The 21713-nt window shown below is 45.9% G+C and overlaps 1 protein-coding gene across 2 annotated transcripts in view; it reads right to left on the bottom strand.

Moving 5' to 3' along the window:
- FARP1 (FERM, ARH/RhoGEF and pleckstrin domain protein 1) overlaps positions 1 to 21713 on the bottom strand; it is a 290364-nt gene that overhangs the window by 217446 nt on the left and 51205 nt on the right. For both annotated transcript variants that reach the window (XM_060129027.1, XM_060129028.1), the window contains exon 2: positions 15491 to 15684. In XM_060129027.1, the coding sequence (XP_059985010.1) occupies positions 15491 to 15661 (171 nt within the window). In that variant the 5' untranslated portion in view covers positions 15662 to 15684. The remainder of the gene's footprint in view (positions 1 to 15490; positions 15685 to 21713) is intronic.

Raw genomic sequence — 21713 nt, 5'->3', positions numbered from 1 at the left:
CATGAGCCATAAAACGATAACTAATGATATACAAACAGAAGATAAACACCAACACCAAACGATGCTGTGAATGCTAGTGAAACAAATGTTACCATGGATGCTTCAAAGTGTCTTCATCAGTCATCAAAGAAATGAGGTCACAGTACTTATAAGCTAGCATTTCAGTTTATTGGAATGAGTTTTTTCCTTCCTCCAAGTCTTTTTAGCCACAGATGAATCGACTTCCATATCCCCTGACACCTGCCTGATACACTGTCAGGATTCAACTGAAGCACAGTACATGGAAATGAAGGTTTAGACTAGTTTTCTCAAAGGCTAATATCAATTGTGGTTATTTTAACTAGTTTCCAATTAAAAAAATATATGGTTAAAAAAAACACAAAATTTTCTATCTTAACCATTTTTAAGTGTTCAGTAGTGTTAAGTATACTCACATAGGTCCCCAGAAATTTTTCATCTTGCAAAACTAAAACTATGTTGCCATTAAGCAACAACTCTCCATTCCCACCCCTCTCCCCAGCCACTGGCAATCACCATTCTACTTTCAGTCTCTATGAATTTGATGACTCCTGGTACCTCACGTAAGGAGATTCATACAGTATTTGTCTTTTTTGTGACTGGCTTAGTTCACTTAACATAAAGTCCTCAATGCTCATCTATATTGTAGCATTTGACAGGATTTCCTCCCTTTTCAGACTGAATAATATTCCACAGTATGTATATACCATATATTATCCATCAACGCACATTTGGGTTGCTTCCACCTCCTGGCTATTGTGAATAACACTATTTAAAGACAGGTGTTCAAATATCTCTTCAAGATCCTGCTCTCATTTATTTGGGGTATATACTCAGAAGTGGAATTGCTGGATCACATGGTAATTCTAACATTTCATTTTTTGAGGAACCGCCGTAATCTTTTCCATAGTGGCTGTCACTTTACATTCCCACCAACAAGGCACAAGGGTTTCAATTTCCTCGCATCCTGAATAGTTGTTGTATTCCGTGTGTGTGTGTGTGTGTGTGTGTGTGTGTGTGTGTGTGTGTGTAGCAACCATACTAATGGGTGTGAGGTAATATCTCATGGTGGTGTTTTTTTTTTTTTTTTGGTACGCGGGCCTCTCACTGTTGTGGCCTCTCCCGTTGCGGGGCACAGGCTCCGGACGCGCAGGCTCAGCGGCCATGGCTCACGGGCCCAGCCGCTCCGCAGCATGTGGGATCTTCCCGGACCGGGGCACGAACCCGTGTCCCCTGCATCGGCAGGCGGACTCTCAACCATTGCGCCACCAGGGAAGCCCTCTCATGGTGGTTTTGATTTGCATTTCTCTAATGATTAGTAATGCTCTTTGGCATAACTGCTCCAAGACAGAGGATGCTGGGAGAGCAGTGAAGGCTTATTTTTTCAACCTAGACCAATACATCAAAAGAATGGCTATTTCCCAGAATCAGAGTGAGTGATGTTGGGAGATACTACGCAGTGACTTTCAAGTCAGCACTCTCCCGTCGCTGATTCACAAAAAAATGCTGGAGAAGGAAGGAAAATTACTTCAAACCAACCCACTCCTACAGTTCGCTTGACTGAAACAGCCAAGATTTCCCATCTAATATGACGGCCCAGACTACAGTTCCCATTTTAATCATGCATACACGTGATTTAAGGGAGTTTTATGTGATAAAGCTCTCCTCCACCTATTAGGGAAATGCCCCATTCTCCATCGCGACCCAAAGGAACCAGAGCAGAAAACTGGGTGCGCAAGTTGCACATCTAGAAGTCACAGCAGCAAACGGCCCACCCATTTCTCAAATGATGTTTCAGAAAAAAGCCAGACAATGAAAACTGCTGTATGTACAGGCTGGATTGGATCTCCCCAAAGTTCACATGCCGGAGTCCTAACTGCTCTACCCTCCCACCCAGTAGCCAGTGACCTTATTTGGAAGATGGGTCTTTGCAACTGATCGAGTTACGATGGGGTCATTAGGGTGGGCCCTAAACCAGTATGACTGTGGCCTTATAAAAGGGAGAAACTAGGGCAAACACACAGAAGGAGACGGCCAGGTGAAGATGATGACACAGACTGGTAGAGATATATAGACAAGCCAAAGAACACCAAAGATGGCCAGCAACCCGCCAGAAGCTAGCAGGAGGCAGGGAAAAGATTCTCCCTCACAGCCTCAGAAGGAACCAACCCTGCCCACGCCTCAGTCTCAGACTTCCAGCCTCCAGAGCTGTGAGTCAATCAATTTCTGTTGTTTAAGCTGCCCCCTCCCTGGTACTATGTTACAGCAGCCCTTGCAAACTGATATATTATATCTCACCAGATGTCAAACTGCATTGCTGAGTGATGGAGTAGCCTAGGAAAATGGACCACTAAAGCATCGCTTCAATGCCACTGCACAAAGTGTTGCCAGTAGGACTCTGAAACATCGCTGATCGGCTCCAGGGTTCACATGGGTACAGGGCACAGAGAAAAAGAGCTTAGTTTCATCTAGTACTTTGTGTACCATGAAACAGTGACCAAAAACAAAACCAACTCTCCAGGCCCTTTGGTCAAGCATTTCTGGAGCCAAGCGGAGGGCAAAAATAAGTTTGGAAGCTAAGCATTGCGACTTGTACCCACATAAATCTCTCTCTAAACAGCCCCGGGTTGGCAGGGTGCCTACGGGCTGCTGGAAATGGCTTGGGTTCTGCTGAACCAGTTTTCTAGAGAAAATTAAAACTTTATTCACTAAGGCTGCCATGTACCTTTCAGGAGCTTCAAAAGAGAAGGCAGCCATGGGCACTAAAAGAGGAAGCCCATCAGGGCTTCCCTGGTGGCGCAGTGGTCGAGAATCCCCCTGCCGATGCAGGGGACACCGGTTCGTGCCCCGGTCCGGGAAGATCCCACATGCCACAGAGTGGCTGGGCCCGTGAGCCGTGGCCACTGAGCCTGCGCGTCCGGAGCCTGTGCTCTGCAACGAGAGAGGCCACAACAGTGAGAGGCCCGCGTACCGCAAAAAAAAAAAAAAAAAAAAAAAAAAAGAGGAAGCCCATCTTAGAGAAACTGCCCTTGGAAAGGAAAGGAAGGGGCGGGGGGGGGGGCGGGGAAAGACAGGTTAACTTTGTCATTAGGGATTCGGAAAGTTCACAGGTAGCCAACACCAAGAGTTTGCTTGGAATGAAGGTTTTCCTCTGTGCTGTGAATAATGGGTGAGAGCTTAAACCAGGAGAGCCCTGAGCAGGGCGAGACCAGGCACCTCATGACGTGGTCAGCAAACAGGACCTCTGATCACCCCCAATGCAACCTACCTGCATGGGTGAGCTGTTCAACACACCTGAAACCCAGTTAATAAAGGGAAGGAGCACTCCTTGGTGCTTATTACGAAACTAGACATTGCATTTAACAGCTCTAATAAAATATGTCACCATGGTGCTTACAAAAATATCTAAATCGGGCAAAGGCATGACAGATGGCCGACAGCAGTATCTAAGTTTTGTTTCCACTCACAGATTCAGTATATGCTGTAACTACTGCACCACCCTGTCCTTTTTTTTTAAAATCATCTGGATTCTAGTATTAAATTGTCTATAAATTAAATAAAAGCATGCCCATGAATGACAGAACTTATATGTGAATAGAAGGCATTTTTGTTGGCACCTGCCACAGGAAGCAGTGTCCTGCGTGAGACGGAATGAAGGTTGGAGGGTCAGAGGAGAGGCTGCAAGGATGGAAACAGAGGCAGGGGAAGAGAGACGAGCCTAAGTTTTAGGAGACAGGAACTTGGGAGCCCATGCCTGGTGGCCTCAACTTCCTCTGTGAGGTGTAAGTCCTGGGCACCTCCCAAGAGATGGGGTGCCCTGGCCCTTGTCTCATGGCCCCACCGGCCGGCCTCTACAGACCGCTCACCTTAGGCTCCTCATTTGCGGGCCTCCGGTTCAGGGACAGGCGACGTCGACAGGGTACGGGTGGTCCACCCGCCCCTCCTCGGGTTCCCTCCTGGCCCTGGCAACGGCCATCGCTGCCGCTGGCCGGGCCCTCCTGCATGGCTACAGCATGACCCGCTTGAGACCCACTCCCTCTTCTTGCCCCTTTAGACTAAGCTTGTGTAGCCGCAGGAATGCGAAAGCTGACTGGAAGGGACTGGGAAGGTCTATAACAGCCACCGTGGGAGCCAGGAAAGCAGGGGGGCACTCTGGCAAAGTCACCGGGATGCTCTGAGGACCAGGGAAGATCTGAGTTTGTAAATTTACAGTGGCAACAACCTCTGTTGTGATACATTTTTTCCAACCACTCTTAACTGCCTTGGGTAGCAGCAGAGGAGAAAGGAACGGCAGCCGCCCCAGAATCACAGCAAAGCAAGGGAGAATCTGGGTGCCCTGGGAGAAGAGGGTCGAGGGAGGGGAGGGTCCTGCGAAGTTGAAGGGCAGATGTGATGGGAGGGGACAATACGGAGAGGCAGCTCAGCTAGGATTCGGAAAACCAACTCAATGCCAACACTGAAAAAACAGCACCAACACAAGGGCATGGACCTCCATAAAAATGTTACCAGATATTTATTACTGGACATCTATCCCATTCAAGTGTCCCCCGGAACCTAGGAAGATCAGTCATGCATGCCTTTTACTTCCCGTTTTTGCTGTTCCTCGTTCAGGGATACATACTTGGAATCAGGAACTGAGGAACGCTTCGGGTTATACATCAGACAGCCTTACATACAATGAGCTTTCACTGTGTTTTTAAAAAATAGACCAAGAAGGAAATCTTCCTACAAAATGTTCAGGGAGAACAAAGACTGCAGTGTTTTATTTTTAAAAGGCGTGTGTTAAGCGAAAGCCGTCTCGAGGCTCAGGGTAATACCGACGTTCTTTCCCCTTCGTTTCCCCACTGTTTAAATACGCTTCTGCTATGAGCTGAATTGGGGCCCCCTCCAACTCACAGGCTGAAGCGCTAAACCCCTGTACTTCAGAACGTGACCTTATTTGGAAATAGGATCTTTACAGAGGTCATCAAGTTTAAATGAGGTCAGTAGGGTGGGCCCTAATCCTGTATGGCCGCTCTCTTTACATTGGGCTGGCCAAAGATTTCATTCAGGTTCTTCCATAACATCTCAGGAAAAACCCGAACGAACGTTTTGGCCAACCCAATAAAAAGGGTATATTTGGAGACAGACACCCAGATAGGGAAAAGGCCACGTAAAGATGGATGCAGAGATGCAAGGCACCCCAGAGACTGCCAGGAAATCCCCAGAAGCTAGGAGAGCACCACGGAACAGATTCTCCCTCAGAAGGATCCAATCCTGCCAACACCTTGGTCTTGGACTTCGGGCCTTCAGAACTCAGAGAGAATGGCTTTCTGTCGTTGAACCCCAGTTTGTGGTACCGCGTCGCGGCGGCCCTAAGAAACCAACACAGATCGTAACCGTGAAAAAGGCACTGTCTTGACACCCTAATAACTCCACAAGGGCTCTTGAGTCTCGCTTTTCAATGCTTTAGACACTCAGCCTTATATCTAGATCGAAGGTAATGTGAGCATTTGAGTTCTGTTTGCGGAAACACGTTCTGACAAATGACCACGGAAGATGACGTGACAGTCAAACACACTTGATCAGTTCGCCTCATCAGTAAATGGCATCAGAATTAAAGGACAGGTAACACCCCCATTCCTAAGGATTCTGAACGTCGTCTAAAGGCACTGGGTGTCAATGCTTTCCCAGTCTGGCCCTCACTTGCGGCAAGTTGCACAGAGTTGCTTCTGGATGACAAGGAAATTGAAATGCAGAGTAAATATAATTTTCCTAATGTAAGTGGAAAGCAAGCAATCAACCACCATTTGATACTTCCAGTTTGTACAATCTACGTAATCACTGTGAATCTCAGAGGTTCATTTATAGAATCACAGATTCTTCTTTGTGATTATAAACGAGGCAGTGCCTTTCACCAGCAAATTAGCAACGCGCCTTTCACGGCCACTAAAGGAAGGCATCATTTCCGGTACAACAGTTGTCACAGAAAGGCCAGTCGATGTCCCAGTCCTCCGTGGCAGCACGGAGCCACCCAGGTGTAAGCCTAAGGACTGTCTGTGCTCCCCACTCTTTGGGTGCTGCCCTCCCACACGCCGCAAGTCCTCTCAATTCCACCTCCTTCCCTTCTCCTGCGTCTGTCACCTCCCCAGCATCCCATCTGGGGCCCTTAACAGTCACCACCGTGTGTCACTGGGCTTTCCTCCTGCAGGCTCAGCCCTCTTAACCCATCCTACCCACTAAAGAGTATCTATCACTGGCATCTGTCTCACGGACCAGCACGACGGATGTGGTAGGTTGTTGGACTCTCTATGGGCTCCCTAAGGCCCTGAAGCCCATCTAATGGCATGGGGAGAGCGGGGCTTAAGTATAGAGAGGGGCTGGGCCAGGACCCTGGCTCTACGACCTAGATCAAGCCCTTTCTGCCCTCTACGCCTCACTGGGGTCATTCATGCCGACCTCATAGATTCACTGATCAGCCATAAGTGAAAGAACGTTAAGTACAGATGTAGCACGAAGTCCGGCACACAGCAAGGGTTTTTTTAAAGGGTAGCCATTATTTTTGTTCATTTTCTTATCAGCAACACCTTGCCGTGCGTGTCCATAAATATTCGTGGGACTCATATCGTGTTTGCAAGATCACATTCCATAAAATAATACCAGCGCTCTGGAATTCTATTGTGGGTATCAAGTCTAGCTTCCTGTTTATATAAATGAGGAAGGAGAAACCTATAAGGCTCCTGGCTCACAGTTATCAAGTTTGACTTTTAGTATTGCTTTCACACGATCATTTTCTCTACAGATCCCAAACTGATTAAACCATTCCAATATATTTCTTAGGAGTTAAAGCTATGATTTCCAACTCCAATGTTCGAATTGAGGAAAGACAGCAAATAAGCGAATCATAAAAAATAAAATAGATCGTTTAAACATCAGTCTGATTTGTATGTTAATATGTTTCATATTCACATTCAAACACAGGGGTATCTAGCCAGCTAAACGCTTCCTTCAAAGGAGCCAGCAGAGAAGACCCGTCCTAGAGGGTCCTGAAACCCTCCATCCACCACCCTGAAATCCTACAGCCAACCTGGGCCAGAGGGATGAGAAGTTCTCCTAGGAAAATCCTGACTCTAGGAAAACAGAGGCTTCGGACTAAGTAAATGAAGGAGACCAAGAATTCAGCAAAGCTGACATGCACATAAAATGTTTAAGCTACACGAACACCCCCTCGATGTTAAAGCTAAGGGAACTGAAGCTCCGAGGAGCTACAGACACGTCGGGAAAAGGGAGTAACTGTGCTTGTGAGAAGCTGAGACTTCATCACACCTGTCCAGGCGGCACTTCCTTCTTACAGACCTTCGAAAGCCACCTGGGCTCCTCATCTCTATCTCAGGAAAGACTCACGCGAGACTATATAGAAAGCTGGGGGGGGGGGTAAAAAAAAGAGAATTAGTCCACTTGACAAGTATGCTAGTTTTAAATTTTAAAGTGTTTTCATAGGCTTCTTTTCCATTTCACCTGCCCAAGAGCTCTACAATGCAAGCACAGTCTCAATTCTGCTAATGAACAAGAAGGAGAGCAAAGCTTAGTGTGAAAGGAAGAAAAAGAGACTAGCTTTTAAGGAGAAACTAATCTGCATCCAGGACTCTGCGAGGTGTTTTCTCAGAAGGTATTTCACGTGAGCTTCACCTCAGCCCCGTGAAGTACGTGTTCCCTGGATTCGGAGACGAGGACGTGGGTTGAGAGTGGTCATCTTCTCACCCAGAGCCACCCAGCTAGTAAGCCTTGAAGCCCGGATGCGCGGCCCTGGACTTTCCCCTTTAACCACTCTGTTTTTATAATTCAGACAATTTATTATCTCCACTTAAAAGAGGGGAGGGGGTTTCCCTGGTGGCGCAGTGGTTGAGAGCCCGCCTGCCGATGCAGGGGACACGGGTTCGTACCCCGGTCTGGGAGGATCCCACATGCTGCGGAGGGGCTGGGCCCGTGAGCCATGGCCACTGAGCCTGCGCGTCCGGAGCCTGTGCTCCACAACGGGAGACGCCACAACAGTGAGAGGCCCGTGTACCGCAAAATAAATAAATAAATAAATAAATAAACAAAGAGGGGAGGAAAAAAGCAGCTTCTCAAACTCCCTACGTTTCCCCAGAATACTGGCCCACTTTAATGTCTGATACAGACATTCTCAGTTACAGTTTATTCCTTTTATTTATTAGTTTCTACTGAGAGACTTTTCAGGGAGAAAATAGCAAACAGCTGTTACAGAATTCCTGCCATCACGTCAGAGCCTCAGAAATGACTTTGATCAAGGGTCTACAGTGGAGTTGAAAGGGGCACACAAACATTTCGGGCCAACATTTAAGTCCTACTCTCTGCTTCTAAGGAACTAGAAAGGAAGGCTAACAGTATTCCACTGAAATGAATTATGAAAAAAAATTTTTTTATCTATTAAAATAGCCCTTAAATTTAACATCATGAGACCAGACCCAGACGGACCATTTATCATTCAAGTTAAATAAAACACAGAAAGGACCATGCAAAGCGGAGTGGACATGAATACTCTTTCAGAAACTCTGCTAATAATAGGAGCCAAAAGCAACACTGACAAGGGGAAAGAAATATGGACTCATTTTTAAAAAGCTGAGTGAACTTGTGAAATTCCTTCCCCTCATTCTGGTTCAAACTGCAGCTGCTTAAGGGGCAGTTAACGGAGCTCTGGGCACACACATCTCCCTTCTGGTTTAAATAGTCAATTAAATTTTATTTAGGTCTCGGTATCACCACCATCACCTCTTAGTGCATTTTACGCAAAAGAAAAAAAAATAAAAGGACCCCTGAATGCACACCTGCCTTCTAAGATCATATAATCCAATCAACTGCAAGGAATAACCCCACTGCCAGGGACTTGCGATTCCAGGGGAACCGAGAAGCAGAGCACGTATTACAAAGGAAGATATATTTCCCCCCAAGATCTTGGTTAAATGCACATTCCACCTCTTTGGGGAGAAAAAAAAAACCCAAGACATTTAGTGGCTTATCCAAAAAGGCATCGTCTCTAAGATGGCTGAAATAGAAATTAAAAAGGGAAATCATTCAACATAAGACAAAGTCAGAAAAGGACCATGCGTTTCTGTAGACACAGTGGCTGTGAGTGACACAAGGCCAGCTCCAAGCCATCAGCCTCAGCTTTTCCCGATGTAAACTGGGGGGGCCCCAAAAGGACACGCGGAGCTTTTTAAAAAGACAAACTTCTGCTACGTCCTTTTTTCTGAGCGCAAGCCTATGAAGACAGTTTTCAAATTCTCTAACCATTTACGACCTTTTGCAGAACCACAAAGCACTTGGAGGAACAAGCCCTCGACTGACGTCAAGCCCAGGCTTCGGTGAAAATTAAAGAAATTAAACGACTGCTTCATTTCAAAATGTAAGAAAATGAAATAATGTTTATAATGTTTATAATAAATAAACATTTATAAATAAATGTTTAATCATTTATGGGCTGACCGTGTGAGACTCCAAATTAGGTCTGAGATAACACAGGCAGTTTTGCCCTCCTTAAATAAAAAAACCCTTTGCAATCTTTTATTATGACGTGCAATCTAATCATTTTTCTTAAAAGTTTTAGATGTTTGTTTTCAACAAATTTGTTTGCTTCCTGCTAATAATGAGTTGTCCAGAAAATATTTGATTTCTTTCCATCTTCTACCTACAATTTTCAAGTGGCGTAAAGTTTGGCCCAATTTAGTTTAGTGAGATGTAGGTAAGTTACCCCACCTCCCACCAACACACACACACAAAATCCTAACGTTGCCTGATGCTCTGTAAGCAACATATTGTATACCATCCGCTAATTCACCCTGACCACATTGGTTTGAGCACTTACTAGTTATACAGTAACTACTATCTCTGAGGAGCCTTTTAGAATTTTGTGGGTTTTTTAAGATTAAAAATCCCTTTTCTGAAAGAGTTTACCATCTGCCTGGGGGATTAACAAATACAGTCATGAAAAGGTAATTCATCAACAAAGATGTCAACACAAGGTGCTGACTTCCAAAAAAAGGAAGGGAGAAAAAAAAGCCTGTAGTATCATCTGGACCAAACACCTCATTTTGCAAATAAGGAAACCAAGTCACAGCGGGGTTTATAAGGGAACTAATTAGGGAGAGAAGCAAGATTAAAGCCTGTGACTCAAAGTCTAATTAGAGGTACACATAACAAGTACTATAAGAAGAGAGAGATGGCCCCCAGCAAGAGCTATGGGGGGGCTTGGACGGTTGAGGTGATCTTGATAAATTTGTTAGTGGATGTTGGCCGGTGTTTAGAAATGGAAAAAGAACCAGAGCAGCCCCAAGATGAGGCTGTGGTGCCTCCCGTCTGGGAGGCTTGGAGGCAAGTTTGAAAAGATCCAATCGGGCAAGACAGTGGAAGCCCACAGATCTTACAAGAAGCGGCAGCTCGGGGTCGGGGAAGGCGGTTCCAATCCCAGTCCTATCCCAACACTGTGCAAATGTGCTGAAGTGACTCGAAGCACTCCCCAAGTGTTCCCTCATCTTACAGAGATGACGGCGCCAGCCACCTTTCATCACTTGCGAGAGGCAAATGATTGAACAGAGGTGTGGGCAGTCGGTCACAGGTTATGGCATCGGCTGGGTCCAGGCACTGCTGAGGTATAGCATCTGATGACAAACAAGAACAAAAGAGGCCGTGCCTCCACACAGGTCCCACTCTACCTGCGGGAGGCCAAAAATAAGCACGTGAACAGGTAAGAGAACTTTCTGGCTTGAGATGCTAACGCACAGGATGAACCAACCGAGGACAGCAGTGGGGAATAACACCGAGTAACAGCTCAGCCATCTGCAGCGGGCCCTCCAGGAAGGCCCGAGCTCTCTCCCAGCCTCCCCAGACGAAGAAATCCATACTTTATCCTCAGGCAGCTGGGAGCTGTAAAGGCTTCTGAGTAAAGCAACCGACAAGACACAAACACAGGGCGCGATGATTGTTACTCCCCGGGATGGCTGTGGCTGACACGGAGCGCTCCGCACCTGCACCAGGCCACGCCCGCTCACTACGCAGCAAAGGCCAGGCGTCTTCGCATCACCTGTGAGCATCTCTCCCAAGCGTTTTCACCAGGGCCGCTCAAAAGCAGCAGAACGTGCTCCGTTTGATTTCCTCTGCTCTTCTCCACTCTTGCTAGGGTGGCCTTGCTAATGAAAACACATAAACTGAATAAACACTTGGGGAAGGCGCCATCTGTTCAGCCTACAAACGTCAGCAGGAACAGCATTTGTTTACCAGCGGGGTCATGAGTGAGGACAGGACACATCAAACCTTCTCAGGAACCTTCCAGGGGGGTGGGAGTGGAGGGAGTCATTTAACCCTTTCAGACCCACACAAGTCACCTCGATTTATCATCTCTGGTTGGAAGGGAAGGCTGCATACATCACAAACCACAGGCTGGGGCTTATCCGCACAGCCTTTTCCACATAAAGATGATAAAACGCCCCGTAAGAATTTCCTATAAATATTACTTTTGAACTTTCAACGCTGTAGAGGAAATACCTAAAAAGACCGTCCAAGTTCAAGAGCAAAGGTGGCGGTAGAACTAGCCATGGCGTAGAGAGTCTGATGCTCACTGCTCACGCTTTTCAAAGGATTCAACTCTTTAATAAGACCTCATTCAGGGCTGTAAGAAATGATGAAGACTGGTGTGGTTATCTGTGCCAGGAAGTGTTTAGGGAACATGCAGTTTTAAATGATGACTTGGCCTTCGTCCATCCTCTAAAACAAAAGTCTTAGGAAAGGCCCAGGAAACTCAATCCCCCAAGGAAAGCTGTGGTTCATGGAAGAATGTCCCCCAAGGGAAACTGTAACGACTTCTGGCCAAGTGCCTGCTCGTGTGTGTGATGAATGTGAATTAATGAGGAGGACCCATCCTTGTGGGGTGCCCAACCTGAGGAGGGAGCACGTGTGGGCTAAGGGGACACGTCCAGGCTCAGACACTTGGCCTTGATGAATCCCCAGCAGAAAGTTCTGGAGCAAGGTTTAAAGCACTTATGGGGAGCTGGGTCTCTTGTGATCCTGTGTCCCTCCGCTCCAATCCCAAGCACAGCGGCTGAGTCACCACAGCCAGCCTGATGCTTCCCAGCTGTGCAGAGACCTGGCTGATTCTGTTCTTAAAGACCACAAGGTAGCAATTTAGAATCAGCTTAGTCAATAAAAATGCTGATTGCTGCCTTTCTACAGGCAGTGATGGAAAACATCTGTTGCCCATGGGTTGCGAAGGAACATTCTGACTCAACGCCAAAAATAAAAATTAAACATGAATGGATGAGGCATGTGAAAAACTAACAATAGCATTAATTCTACTTGTAAGATTCAATCTACTCCTAATATTCAGTCAGCAAACACTTAATGAGCACCTACTACATGCCAGGCGCTGTGCAAGGTGCTGGGGATGAGACAATAAGGTAAGATCCCAGCCCCGAGAAGCCAACAGTGAAGCGGCAAATGCCCACTGGTACCACTAATCATATTATGGTCCAAGCTCTTAGTATGTGCCAAGAGTTGTTCCTTTATTTGTATCAACTCTTTTATTCTCATAAAATGAGGTAGGGTTTTTGATTAGCCTCATTTTACAGAGGAGAAAACTGAGATACAGAGAGATTAAGTACCTTGCCCAAGGTGATTAATGTGTCAGTAGATGAAGCTGGGATTTGAATCTCAGGGGTCCAGCTCCACCCTGACAGATGTATGAGCAAAGAAGTCTGAAATGGGGGAAGAAAACAGCCACTGCCTCAAGAAGTTGGCATCTGGGTAAAACAGACAGGACCTCTAAGGATGCACAGGAGTTTATGTGGGAAGGGGGTGGTATGAGAAACCTTCCAGGCAGAGGAGTTACAAATGCAAAGCACAGACAACAGAAATTATCAAGTAAAATCTTTTTTAAAAGACGCAAACACACTTCTATTCCTATTTCTTAGGCAGGGAGTTCCTATATAGTTCCTAGCTAAGTAGTAGCTAGGACCAGAGTTTTGACATCCTTTGGTTCAGGGAAACAAGAACTGCAAGTGAATACAGTACAATGCTTCCTGCAGCTCATGCACACAACAGCAGCATTTGCTGGCCCTCGGTCCAAACCACACACGGGAACACCAATGTAAATTGATGCAGCCACTATGGAGAACAGTATGGAGGTTCCTTAAAAAACTAAAAATAGAAATACCATATGACCCAGCAATCCCACTACTGGGCATATACCCTGAGAAAACCATAATTCAAAAAGAGTCATGTACCAAAATGTTCATTGCAGCTCTATTTACAATAGCCAGGACATGGAAGCAACCTAAGTGTCCATCATCGGATGAATGGATCAAGAAGATGTGGCACATATATACAATGGAATATTACTCAGCCATAAAAAGAAATGAAATTGAGTTATTTGTAGTGAGGTGGACAGACCTAAAGTCTCATAAAGAGTGAAGTAAGTCAGAAAGAGAAAAACAAATACTGTATGCTAACACATATATATGGAATTTAAGGGAAAAAAAGGTCATGAAGTACCTAGGGGTAAGATGGGAATAAAGACACAGACCTACTAGAGAATGGACTTGAGGACATGGGGAGGGGGAAGGGTAAGCTGGGATGAAGTGAGAGAGTGGCATGGACATATATACACTACCAAATGTAAAATAAGATAGCTAGTGGGAAGCAGCCACGTAGCACAGGGAGATCAGCTCGGTGCTTTGTGACCACCTAGAAGGGTGGGATAGGGAGGGCGAGAGGGAGATGCAAGAGGGAAGAGATATGGGGATGTATGTATATGTATAGCTGATTCACTTTGTTATAAAGCAGAAACTAACACACCATTGTAAAGCAATTATACTCCAATAAAGATGATGAAAAAAGAAAAAAGAAAAAAAGAATGCGTTGCTAGAGACTTGGGCTCAGAAGTCCTTAGCAGTACCGAAGAGGAAACACTGAAATGAAATACCTCACCAAACCAGTCTGGCAATGAAGAGAAAGGAGGCAGGGTGCGGGAGGGATGTGGGGTGCGGCGCGGGGAGGAGAGGAGGCTGGGACATGTTGCAGAAGGCCGGACTCTACCAGGCTGGCAGGTGTGCCCCTCAATCTATTTTTACAATTTCAGCAGATTAGCAACGGCTTTGTGCCTCAGAATATGAAGAAGTTCAAGTCCTTAAAGAGACAGGAATTCCACAACAAGTAAATTAGAAAGATACAAAGGTGGTTTGCAATGTGCAATAAATTGGCAGGTTTAAACATAGCTTTTCTGAGGTTTATCTTCCCTGAGACACTTAATGGTAATTCACACCCCCTGAACAACATTCTTTGAAATGAATATGACTTAGTGAATCATATTACATAAACCATTAAATGATGAGATGCAGACATGAATGCCAACTGTTAAGTTTTAGCCGCTCTAGCCATCGGGAATAATTGATGGATCGTCTCCACTTTAAAAACAGGTTATGTTCCCAAAGTTCGCTTACAGTTTGGCTGTTTGGAATTCAAGAGTTACTTCCTTCCTCCCCCCACACACAAGCCGTGTGAGATGTGGGTGTAGTACCCAAGGGAGAACACAGAAAACAGGCAGAGCGCGCTGTGAATTCTCTGGATGCTAATTCATGCTTGAGGAGACTGCGGTCAGAGTTCTACAGAGGTGGACACACACGTCCGCACTCCCTGCCACGGGAACAAACTCTGCATCTGCACATAACTAACCGGTGGTGGTTCCCGAACCGCTAGCAGCGGTCGGATTTCAGGAGGAGGCTGGAGAGAAGGATGAGGGAGGGCAAGGGGCCATGAGGCAGGGGCTCTGAGGAAGACACCAGAACCACGGGGGCATGCAGCTCTCACTGATGGACAGGGCCAAGGCTGCCGTTCCTCCTTCTCTGCCCGGCTCCTGGACACCCCACTCTGGTCCGCCCCTGGGATGGGGCCTCTTCCCTTCTAGGGTTGCCTCACTGGGGGCTGGGATCAGGGTTCTCCTGCACCCCGACTCCCCACCCACAGACATGCTCGGCAACTTCTCTGATGTTGGAACACCCATTCAGGTCTTTGATGGTTTTCTCGGAACTTTCCTGCCGGTAACCTAGGGAAACGGGGTGCTCACACACATGCATCGCCGTTGAGAGGGACTGCTTGTAACGAGCAAATTAAACTGAGATGCAGACCACAGTCCCCTCCAATTCAGATATATAAGTAATACATACGTAGGCACGTACACACAGATATCTACTGGAATATGGAAAATCAGAGTAAAATTCAAATGACACACCCACTGATATCACTGGGCGCGGTCCGCGCATAAATCGTCCGCGCATAAATCCAAAACTGACAGCTCGGAACCAGACGCTCCAGAGGAGGACAGCGAGGGTGGGCAGGGAGCCGCTGAACACACAGACCTGCCACCTCGCGTCACCGAGACGCAGGAATGACACGAGCCTCCCTGTGCCGAAGGCTGCCCCCGACTTACCGGAACTTCAAAGGCCTCCTGGGTGTCATCCAACATCTGGATTCTGACGGACATGAGTTTTCCTGAAGGCGTCGGGGGAGGCTTCTGTCCATGTTCCAAGGTACTGATCCCCGAATTCTCCGCTGCCCCCAGTCTCGATCCTGGAGTTGGCCTCTGCTCTATTTCTCCCATGATGAGAGCAGATTATATGATGCCTGCAGGAAGCAGAGAGAAGAAAAATACATCAGGAGACTCACTGAGACCACCTTAGTAACATTGGTCGCCTTCTGCCGGTCACCGTGGCCACGTCCCCGAAGCACAAGATGGCCAGTTCCCACCCCCCGTGCAGGAATCACACGAGCTGATAAGCGTTCGGCTCATTCACACACAGCGTCACCTTTAGCCACTCAAGGCATGCAAATATTTGTGCATATTTTATCCTTCTGCATACTTTTTTTTTGCGGTACGCGGGCCTCTCACTGTCGTGGCCCCTCCCGCTGCGGAGCACAGGCTCCGGACGCGCAGGCTCAGCAGCCATGGCTCACGGGCCCAGCCACTCCACGGCATGTGGGATCTTCCCGGACCGGGGCACGAACCCGTGTCCCCTGCATCGGCAGGCGGACCCTCAACCACTGCGCCACCGGGGAAGCCCCATCCTTCTGCATACTTTTACATAGTTTATCCTTTTCTAGTTTTACAGTCAGCTCTTAATACGCTAGATTCAGTTGTGTTCTATGTATTATTAGTTAGGGTCTGCCATGAGCTAGGCACCAATTTTCACACACTTGCGGTCTGCTGGGAAGATAATGAGCAGTGCCTAACCCATATCATTAACATCCATTAGTTTACCTTTTATGGACCATGGAACATACCAAGTAATGTGGGCGTTATCAAGATAAATAGATAAAACGGATCTTGTACCTCCCGAGTTTGGGAAACGAAACACACGCTCACACAAACCCAGGTGACGTCAGGTAGGGTCTTTTCTCTCGATTTCTTCTTCTCCTAATTAATTTTTTTCTGCCACCCTCCCGCAGTTGTTCCCCCTCTCCCAGGAAACCATTCTACATATTACAGTATTGACAAAGTTATCTTCTCCATCATGCAGAAGGTAGGAACTGAACTCCACTGAGTCTCAAATGTTGGGTAATGCTTGGAAGGAGACAGGAACACACAAGGAGAAGGAATTCCAGGGAAGTAGAACAGCATCAAGAAAGCTATGGGACAGAAATCAGGTGGCATTTAGGAAGACAACTGAGAATCAATGCTGCAGAGTTAAAGATGCATTTGGAAACTAGGTTGGAATCAGACCACAAAGGACATCAAAGGCCTAGCTGAGAGATATGGTCTTCACCCTGTAGGGAGTCACTGAATAAGAATAATGACACAACGAAAGTAGAACTTGAGAAAAATGAATGTGAAGATGATCTATACTAATGCGCCGGAAAAAGAGACGGGCTGGCAGGGGCTGGGGGAGTCCAGTTACAGAGCAAGGCAACAATTTGAGCTCGAGGAGATCAGCTTGAACAGTGGCGACGGAAATAAAAAGATGCTATAAAACCCACTTTTATGGAAAAATTAACCCGGTGTTGTAAATGGTTAGCTACTGAGAAGAAAGAGATTAAAGTATAACAGTGACCAGAAAGTTTTAAATCAGGGCAGAAGTGAAGAAGTGGGAGGGGAAGGTGTGTGTGTGACTGGGGACACATGGAAGGCTTTAAAAGGATATCCAGCAGGCTGTGGTGGAGGTGGAGCTGGATCTGGGCTTTGGGTTCAGAGTCCATCTCGCTGTAGAAGTGAAAGCCAGGGTGAGAGTGAATGTGAAAGGGGTGGGGGGGAGACAGGGCAATGAAAAAGCAAAAAGAACAAACATGCCCAGCCATGGGGGTTGTTATGGACTGAACTGTGTCCCCCCAAATTCTTACCTTGGAGCACTAACCCCATGTAACTCAGAATGTGACGGCGTTTGGAGACAGGGTCTTAAAAGAGGTGACCAATTTAAAACAGTGATTAAGATGGGCCCTAATCCAATCTGACTGGTGTCCTTATAAGAGGAGCAAATTTGCACACACACAGAGACACCAGGCATGCACAGAGGAAAAGCCATGTGAGGACACAGGGAGAAGGCGGCCATCTACAAGCCGAGGAGAGATGCCTCAGGAGAAACCAACCCTGCCAACACCTTGATCTAAACTTCCGACCTCCAGAACTGTGAGAAAATAAACCTCTGTTAAGACACCCAGCCTGTGGGACTTTGTTATGGCAGTAAATTCACCCAAGGGCCGATGGAGAAGAGGCAGAGAAAGAATGACCCTTTGTCTCAGTGACAAAGAAAGTCACAGAAGGGGCACTCAAGGGTCACCTGTGGTGTGAGGTATAGACCTCAGGGCTGCATCTTACGAGTCACCCTTCAGCTCTTTGCTTCAGGAAAAAACATCCAGTTTGTGAGCCTCATTTTGTAGGTTCTTCTTGACCAAGGCTCTTCCTTCTCCTGAAGGGTCAGCCAGGTTCCTTCCCAGAAGTTTCCCACCAAATTCCATTTGGGAACCTCCCCTTCCTCTCAGTGAAACCTCGAACATTCTCCCTGTGACACAGAGGGCTGGCCCTGAGGTCAGCAGAGTAGAAACTATGGAGTCACCTCGATAAGATGGGTCATTGGATCAAACCACCCTGGCCTAAAAAGACACACACTTTGACTGAAAAGGGAGAGGGCCTGACCACCACCCAGGAAACACCATTTACTACTTATTTCTCCCACACTCATTTTCCCCACCAACTTTCCACCAAAGCCTGTAAGAGATTATTATTCGTCCCTGTGCAATCCTTTGAGATTGGACTTCTGTGTCACCATGCTAGTTAAGGACCAGCCTTTTGAGAACTACTACTCCTTTCTTGAATGTCCATCTATGATTTCACAGGTCTGCTATACAAGTACCTTTCTGATTTCTCCCCCAAATAAGTTTTCTTTTTTTAAGAACCTAATTCCAATCTGTTTGATCATGTGATTATCTTTTGCTTAATCGTCTCTTGGTCTTAAGACACAACTAGACTTCGCTCATCTACAATGCTCTACACCGAAGTGAAAAGCAGATCACCTACATTTGTTCAATGAATCAAATGTGGCTGGTATAGATCTAATTAACTATGGCATCACTGTGTTTAAAATAATCTTCACAAACCAGGCAGAATTATTCCTCTATATGTTTTCTATTCATGGTCTCATGGTTAAAAATAAACACAAGCGCTAAAGAAAGCTTTGACATCAGTCCAGTTTGCCTTCCCCATTGCCAGCCTCCTCTTTGCACTCATTCCTACTTTGGTGTTGATCCCTCCCTGCCTCTGTAAACATCCTCCACTGCTCGCCTCCAACCCCACCTTCTGTTCCCCGCACTCCACCAGCATGGACAGGCCCTGTCCTCCGTCACTGATGCTGGCCTGACCACTTGGCCTCTTCTCGCTCTGAGTTGAGAGGGGTAGGTCCGGGCTGTGGCTCTGATGCCCATCCAGGGAGCCGACGGCAGGGAGGTCAGGGTTTATTCTCTCACGTCACCCCACCTTAAAGGTGCTCTAAACTCATTTTCTCTTTGTCCTACCTAAGCAAAGAGCAAGGCTCTCATCCTCGAAATGCAACCCTTTCTCTCCACGCTGGCCCAAGATCCCCAGAAGAACATTGTGATTTTTAACAGCTTGGCACTTAAAAATTAAATTGAGCCAGTGATTAATAGACATCTGGTACCTTAACTTCCTTTATCTCTTTTTCGTCTTCAAATGATCTCATGCCTATATTTGTTCTACTTCTGGATATTAACATTTCAACAAAGCATGTCACACTTTTTGTTTTTATACTTGCAGGCAGATTGTTACTGTTCACGGAAAGTGCTGTTTAACTCCAACATAAATCCAGCCAGGAGTTTTGAGCGGAGCAGCCTAAGAATGTCAAGGGAATATCTGAGGAACGCTGTCAAGTCATGAATGGGTAACCATAACCGATGCTGGATAGCAAAATTGGTGAATCCAGTAATAAAACACAGCCTTCCACATCACATACCTAACAAACCTAAAAGCCTCCTCTGTATAAATAGCAATCCATGCTCTATTCCAACTTTACCTCCATAACTTCCTCCAACTTCTGAATTCCTTAAGAAAGAGTCAAGGTAAAAAAAATTAATATTTCTTTCCTTGTACCATGTTATTACTAACATGATCATTCCAGACCTAAAAGTAAAGAGCTGTTTGTGAAACTACCTTCTTCTTTAGATCTATGTGAAAAGTTGGTTAAAAAGGAAATAATGACTACAACAAAAAAGTAGTGCAAACTTTAACTGGCAAAGAAAAGATAAAAAACTAGAATTGTCTTGTTACAGTCTCTTGGCTTAAAGACTTCCTCTTGGAATTCACCCAAAAGCAATAAGGAAAACACACACAAAAATGCTAACTCCATCCCAGAGGAACCTGGAACACATCTGTAGCTTTGAACCACGAAACATGAGAAAGAGTTGGCAAACTGCAGTGAAGGTCAGACAGAGAAGGAAAATTCTTGGAGAGCCCATGCCTGCCAGAGCCATGCTCCCCAAATAAGTAGGATATCCAGCAATAACTTTCTGAAAAGAAGGGCAACAGACACGCAGGTAGCACTAAGAGCTTCCCTGGATGCAGTGTGGTGGGAGAAATCAGGAAGCAGGAAAGGTCGAATTGAATGAGAAACCACACAGGTAAGACATATTAGCAGGAAGCAGTCTATTGCCGAGGCAAAGTGAAAAAGAGAGACCCCACTAGGAACACAACCAGTCTCAGCAAGCTAGAGAAAGATAAGGGTTGAAAGGATTACACACACACACACACACACACACACACACACACACACACGCAACCTTAGGTCACAAGAATCCCCACTGGCATGGGACATGGCCCTGTCTCCTGCTCACGTGAAGCTCCTGTAAATAGCTAGTTCATAAAGAATTCATCTAATAACAAAAAAGGACCTTTACAAAGATGCTGCAAAAAGAGGAAAATGAAAATGAATGACAGATGAAAAACACCCACCAAAACAATGTTATATGCAACAGATGAAAATTTTGCCCACACTGTCATAAATTAACAAAACAAAGAAATAACTGATTCTATCTACAAAAACAGAAGAGGATTTACAAGAGTTCAGGGAAGCATGAGAAGGAAATAAAGCATGAGGGCAGACCTCAGGGTGAAAAAAAAAGAATGAATAAAAACATCACTACTGGGACTTCCCTGGAGGTCCAGTGGTTAAGACTCCACACTTCCACTGCAGGGGGCATGGGTTCAATCTCTGGTTGCAGAACTAAGATCCCACATGCCATGTGGCACAGCCAAAAACAAAGTCACTACTATAGAATGAATGTTTGTGTCACCCCCAAATTCATACACTGAAATTTAATCCCGAATGTGATGGTATTTGGAGGCAGGGCCTTCGGGAGGTGATTGGATGGTGAGGGTAGAGCCCTCCTGAATGGGATTAGTGTCCTTATGAAAAGCATCCAGATAACTCTCTTGTCCCTTCCACCATGTGAGGAAAAGTAATACCACAAGACTGCCATCTATGAACCAGGAAGTGGGTCTAGACACCAAGTCCACTGGCCCCTGATCTTGGATTCTCCAGCCTCCAGGACTGTGAGAAATAAATTTGTTGTTTTCCTGTTTATGGTACTTTGTCTTAGTCCGTCTGGGCTGCTTTAACAATCATCAAATGGAAGCAGCTAAAAGGAAATACACACTGGTGAAAATATGAGAGTCTGGAGGGGAAAGATGGAGAAAAGCAAGCAAAAGATTTAGAACAGAAAAATGATAAATATGGAAAACAAAGAAAAGAAATCCAACACACCCATAATAGGCGTCCCTAAACGAAAAAAAAAAAACCTCAATGGAACAAGAAAAACATTTTAAGGTATAATTCAGGAAGACATTTCAGAAATAAAAGATTCTCCATAATAAATGAACATATCATATCCCAGAAATAACTAAAATGATGAACACCTGGAAGTTTCCTGTGTCATCACTCATCTTCAAAAATTAAGAAGGAATTATTTGGGCATCTACGCAAACAGTTCAAAAAAAACAAAGGAGGGGATAAAAGTTCAGACTCCACAGCAACATTTGTAACCGAGCAGGACGCTATGGGGCCTGCCTGGGACAGACTACTCCCCCATATCCTCTTCTGTAGCTCTTCTGTGAAGTACCCAGATAATAGTATCTCAGGCATCTTTGCTGAGTT

Source organism: Lagenorhynchus albirostris, chromosome 18, assembly GCF_949774975.1.
Source record: "Lagenorhynchus albirostris chromosome 18, mLagAlb1.1, whole genome shotgun sequence".
Classification (NCBI taxonomy): Eukaryota; Metazoa; Chordata; class Mammalia; order Artiodactyla; family Delphinidae; genus Lagenorhynchus; species Lagenorhynchus albirostris.
The sequence above is the reverse complement of the archived record's forward strand: the minus strand, read 5'-3'. Positions and strand labels throughout refer to the sequence as shown.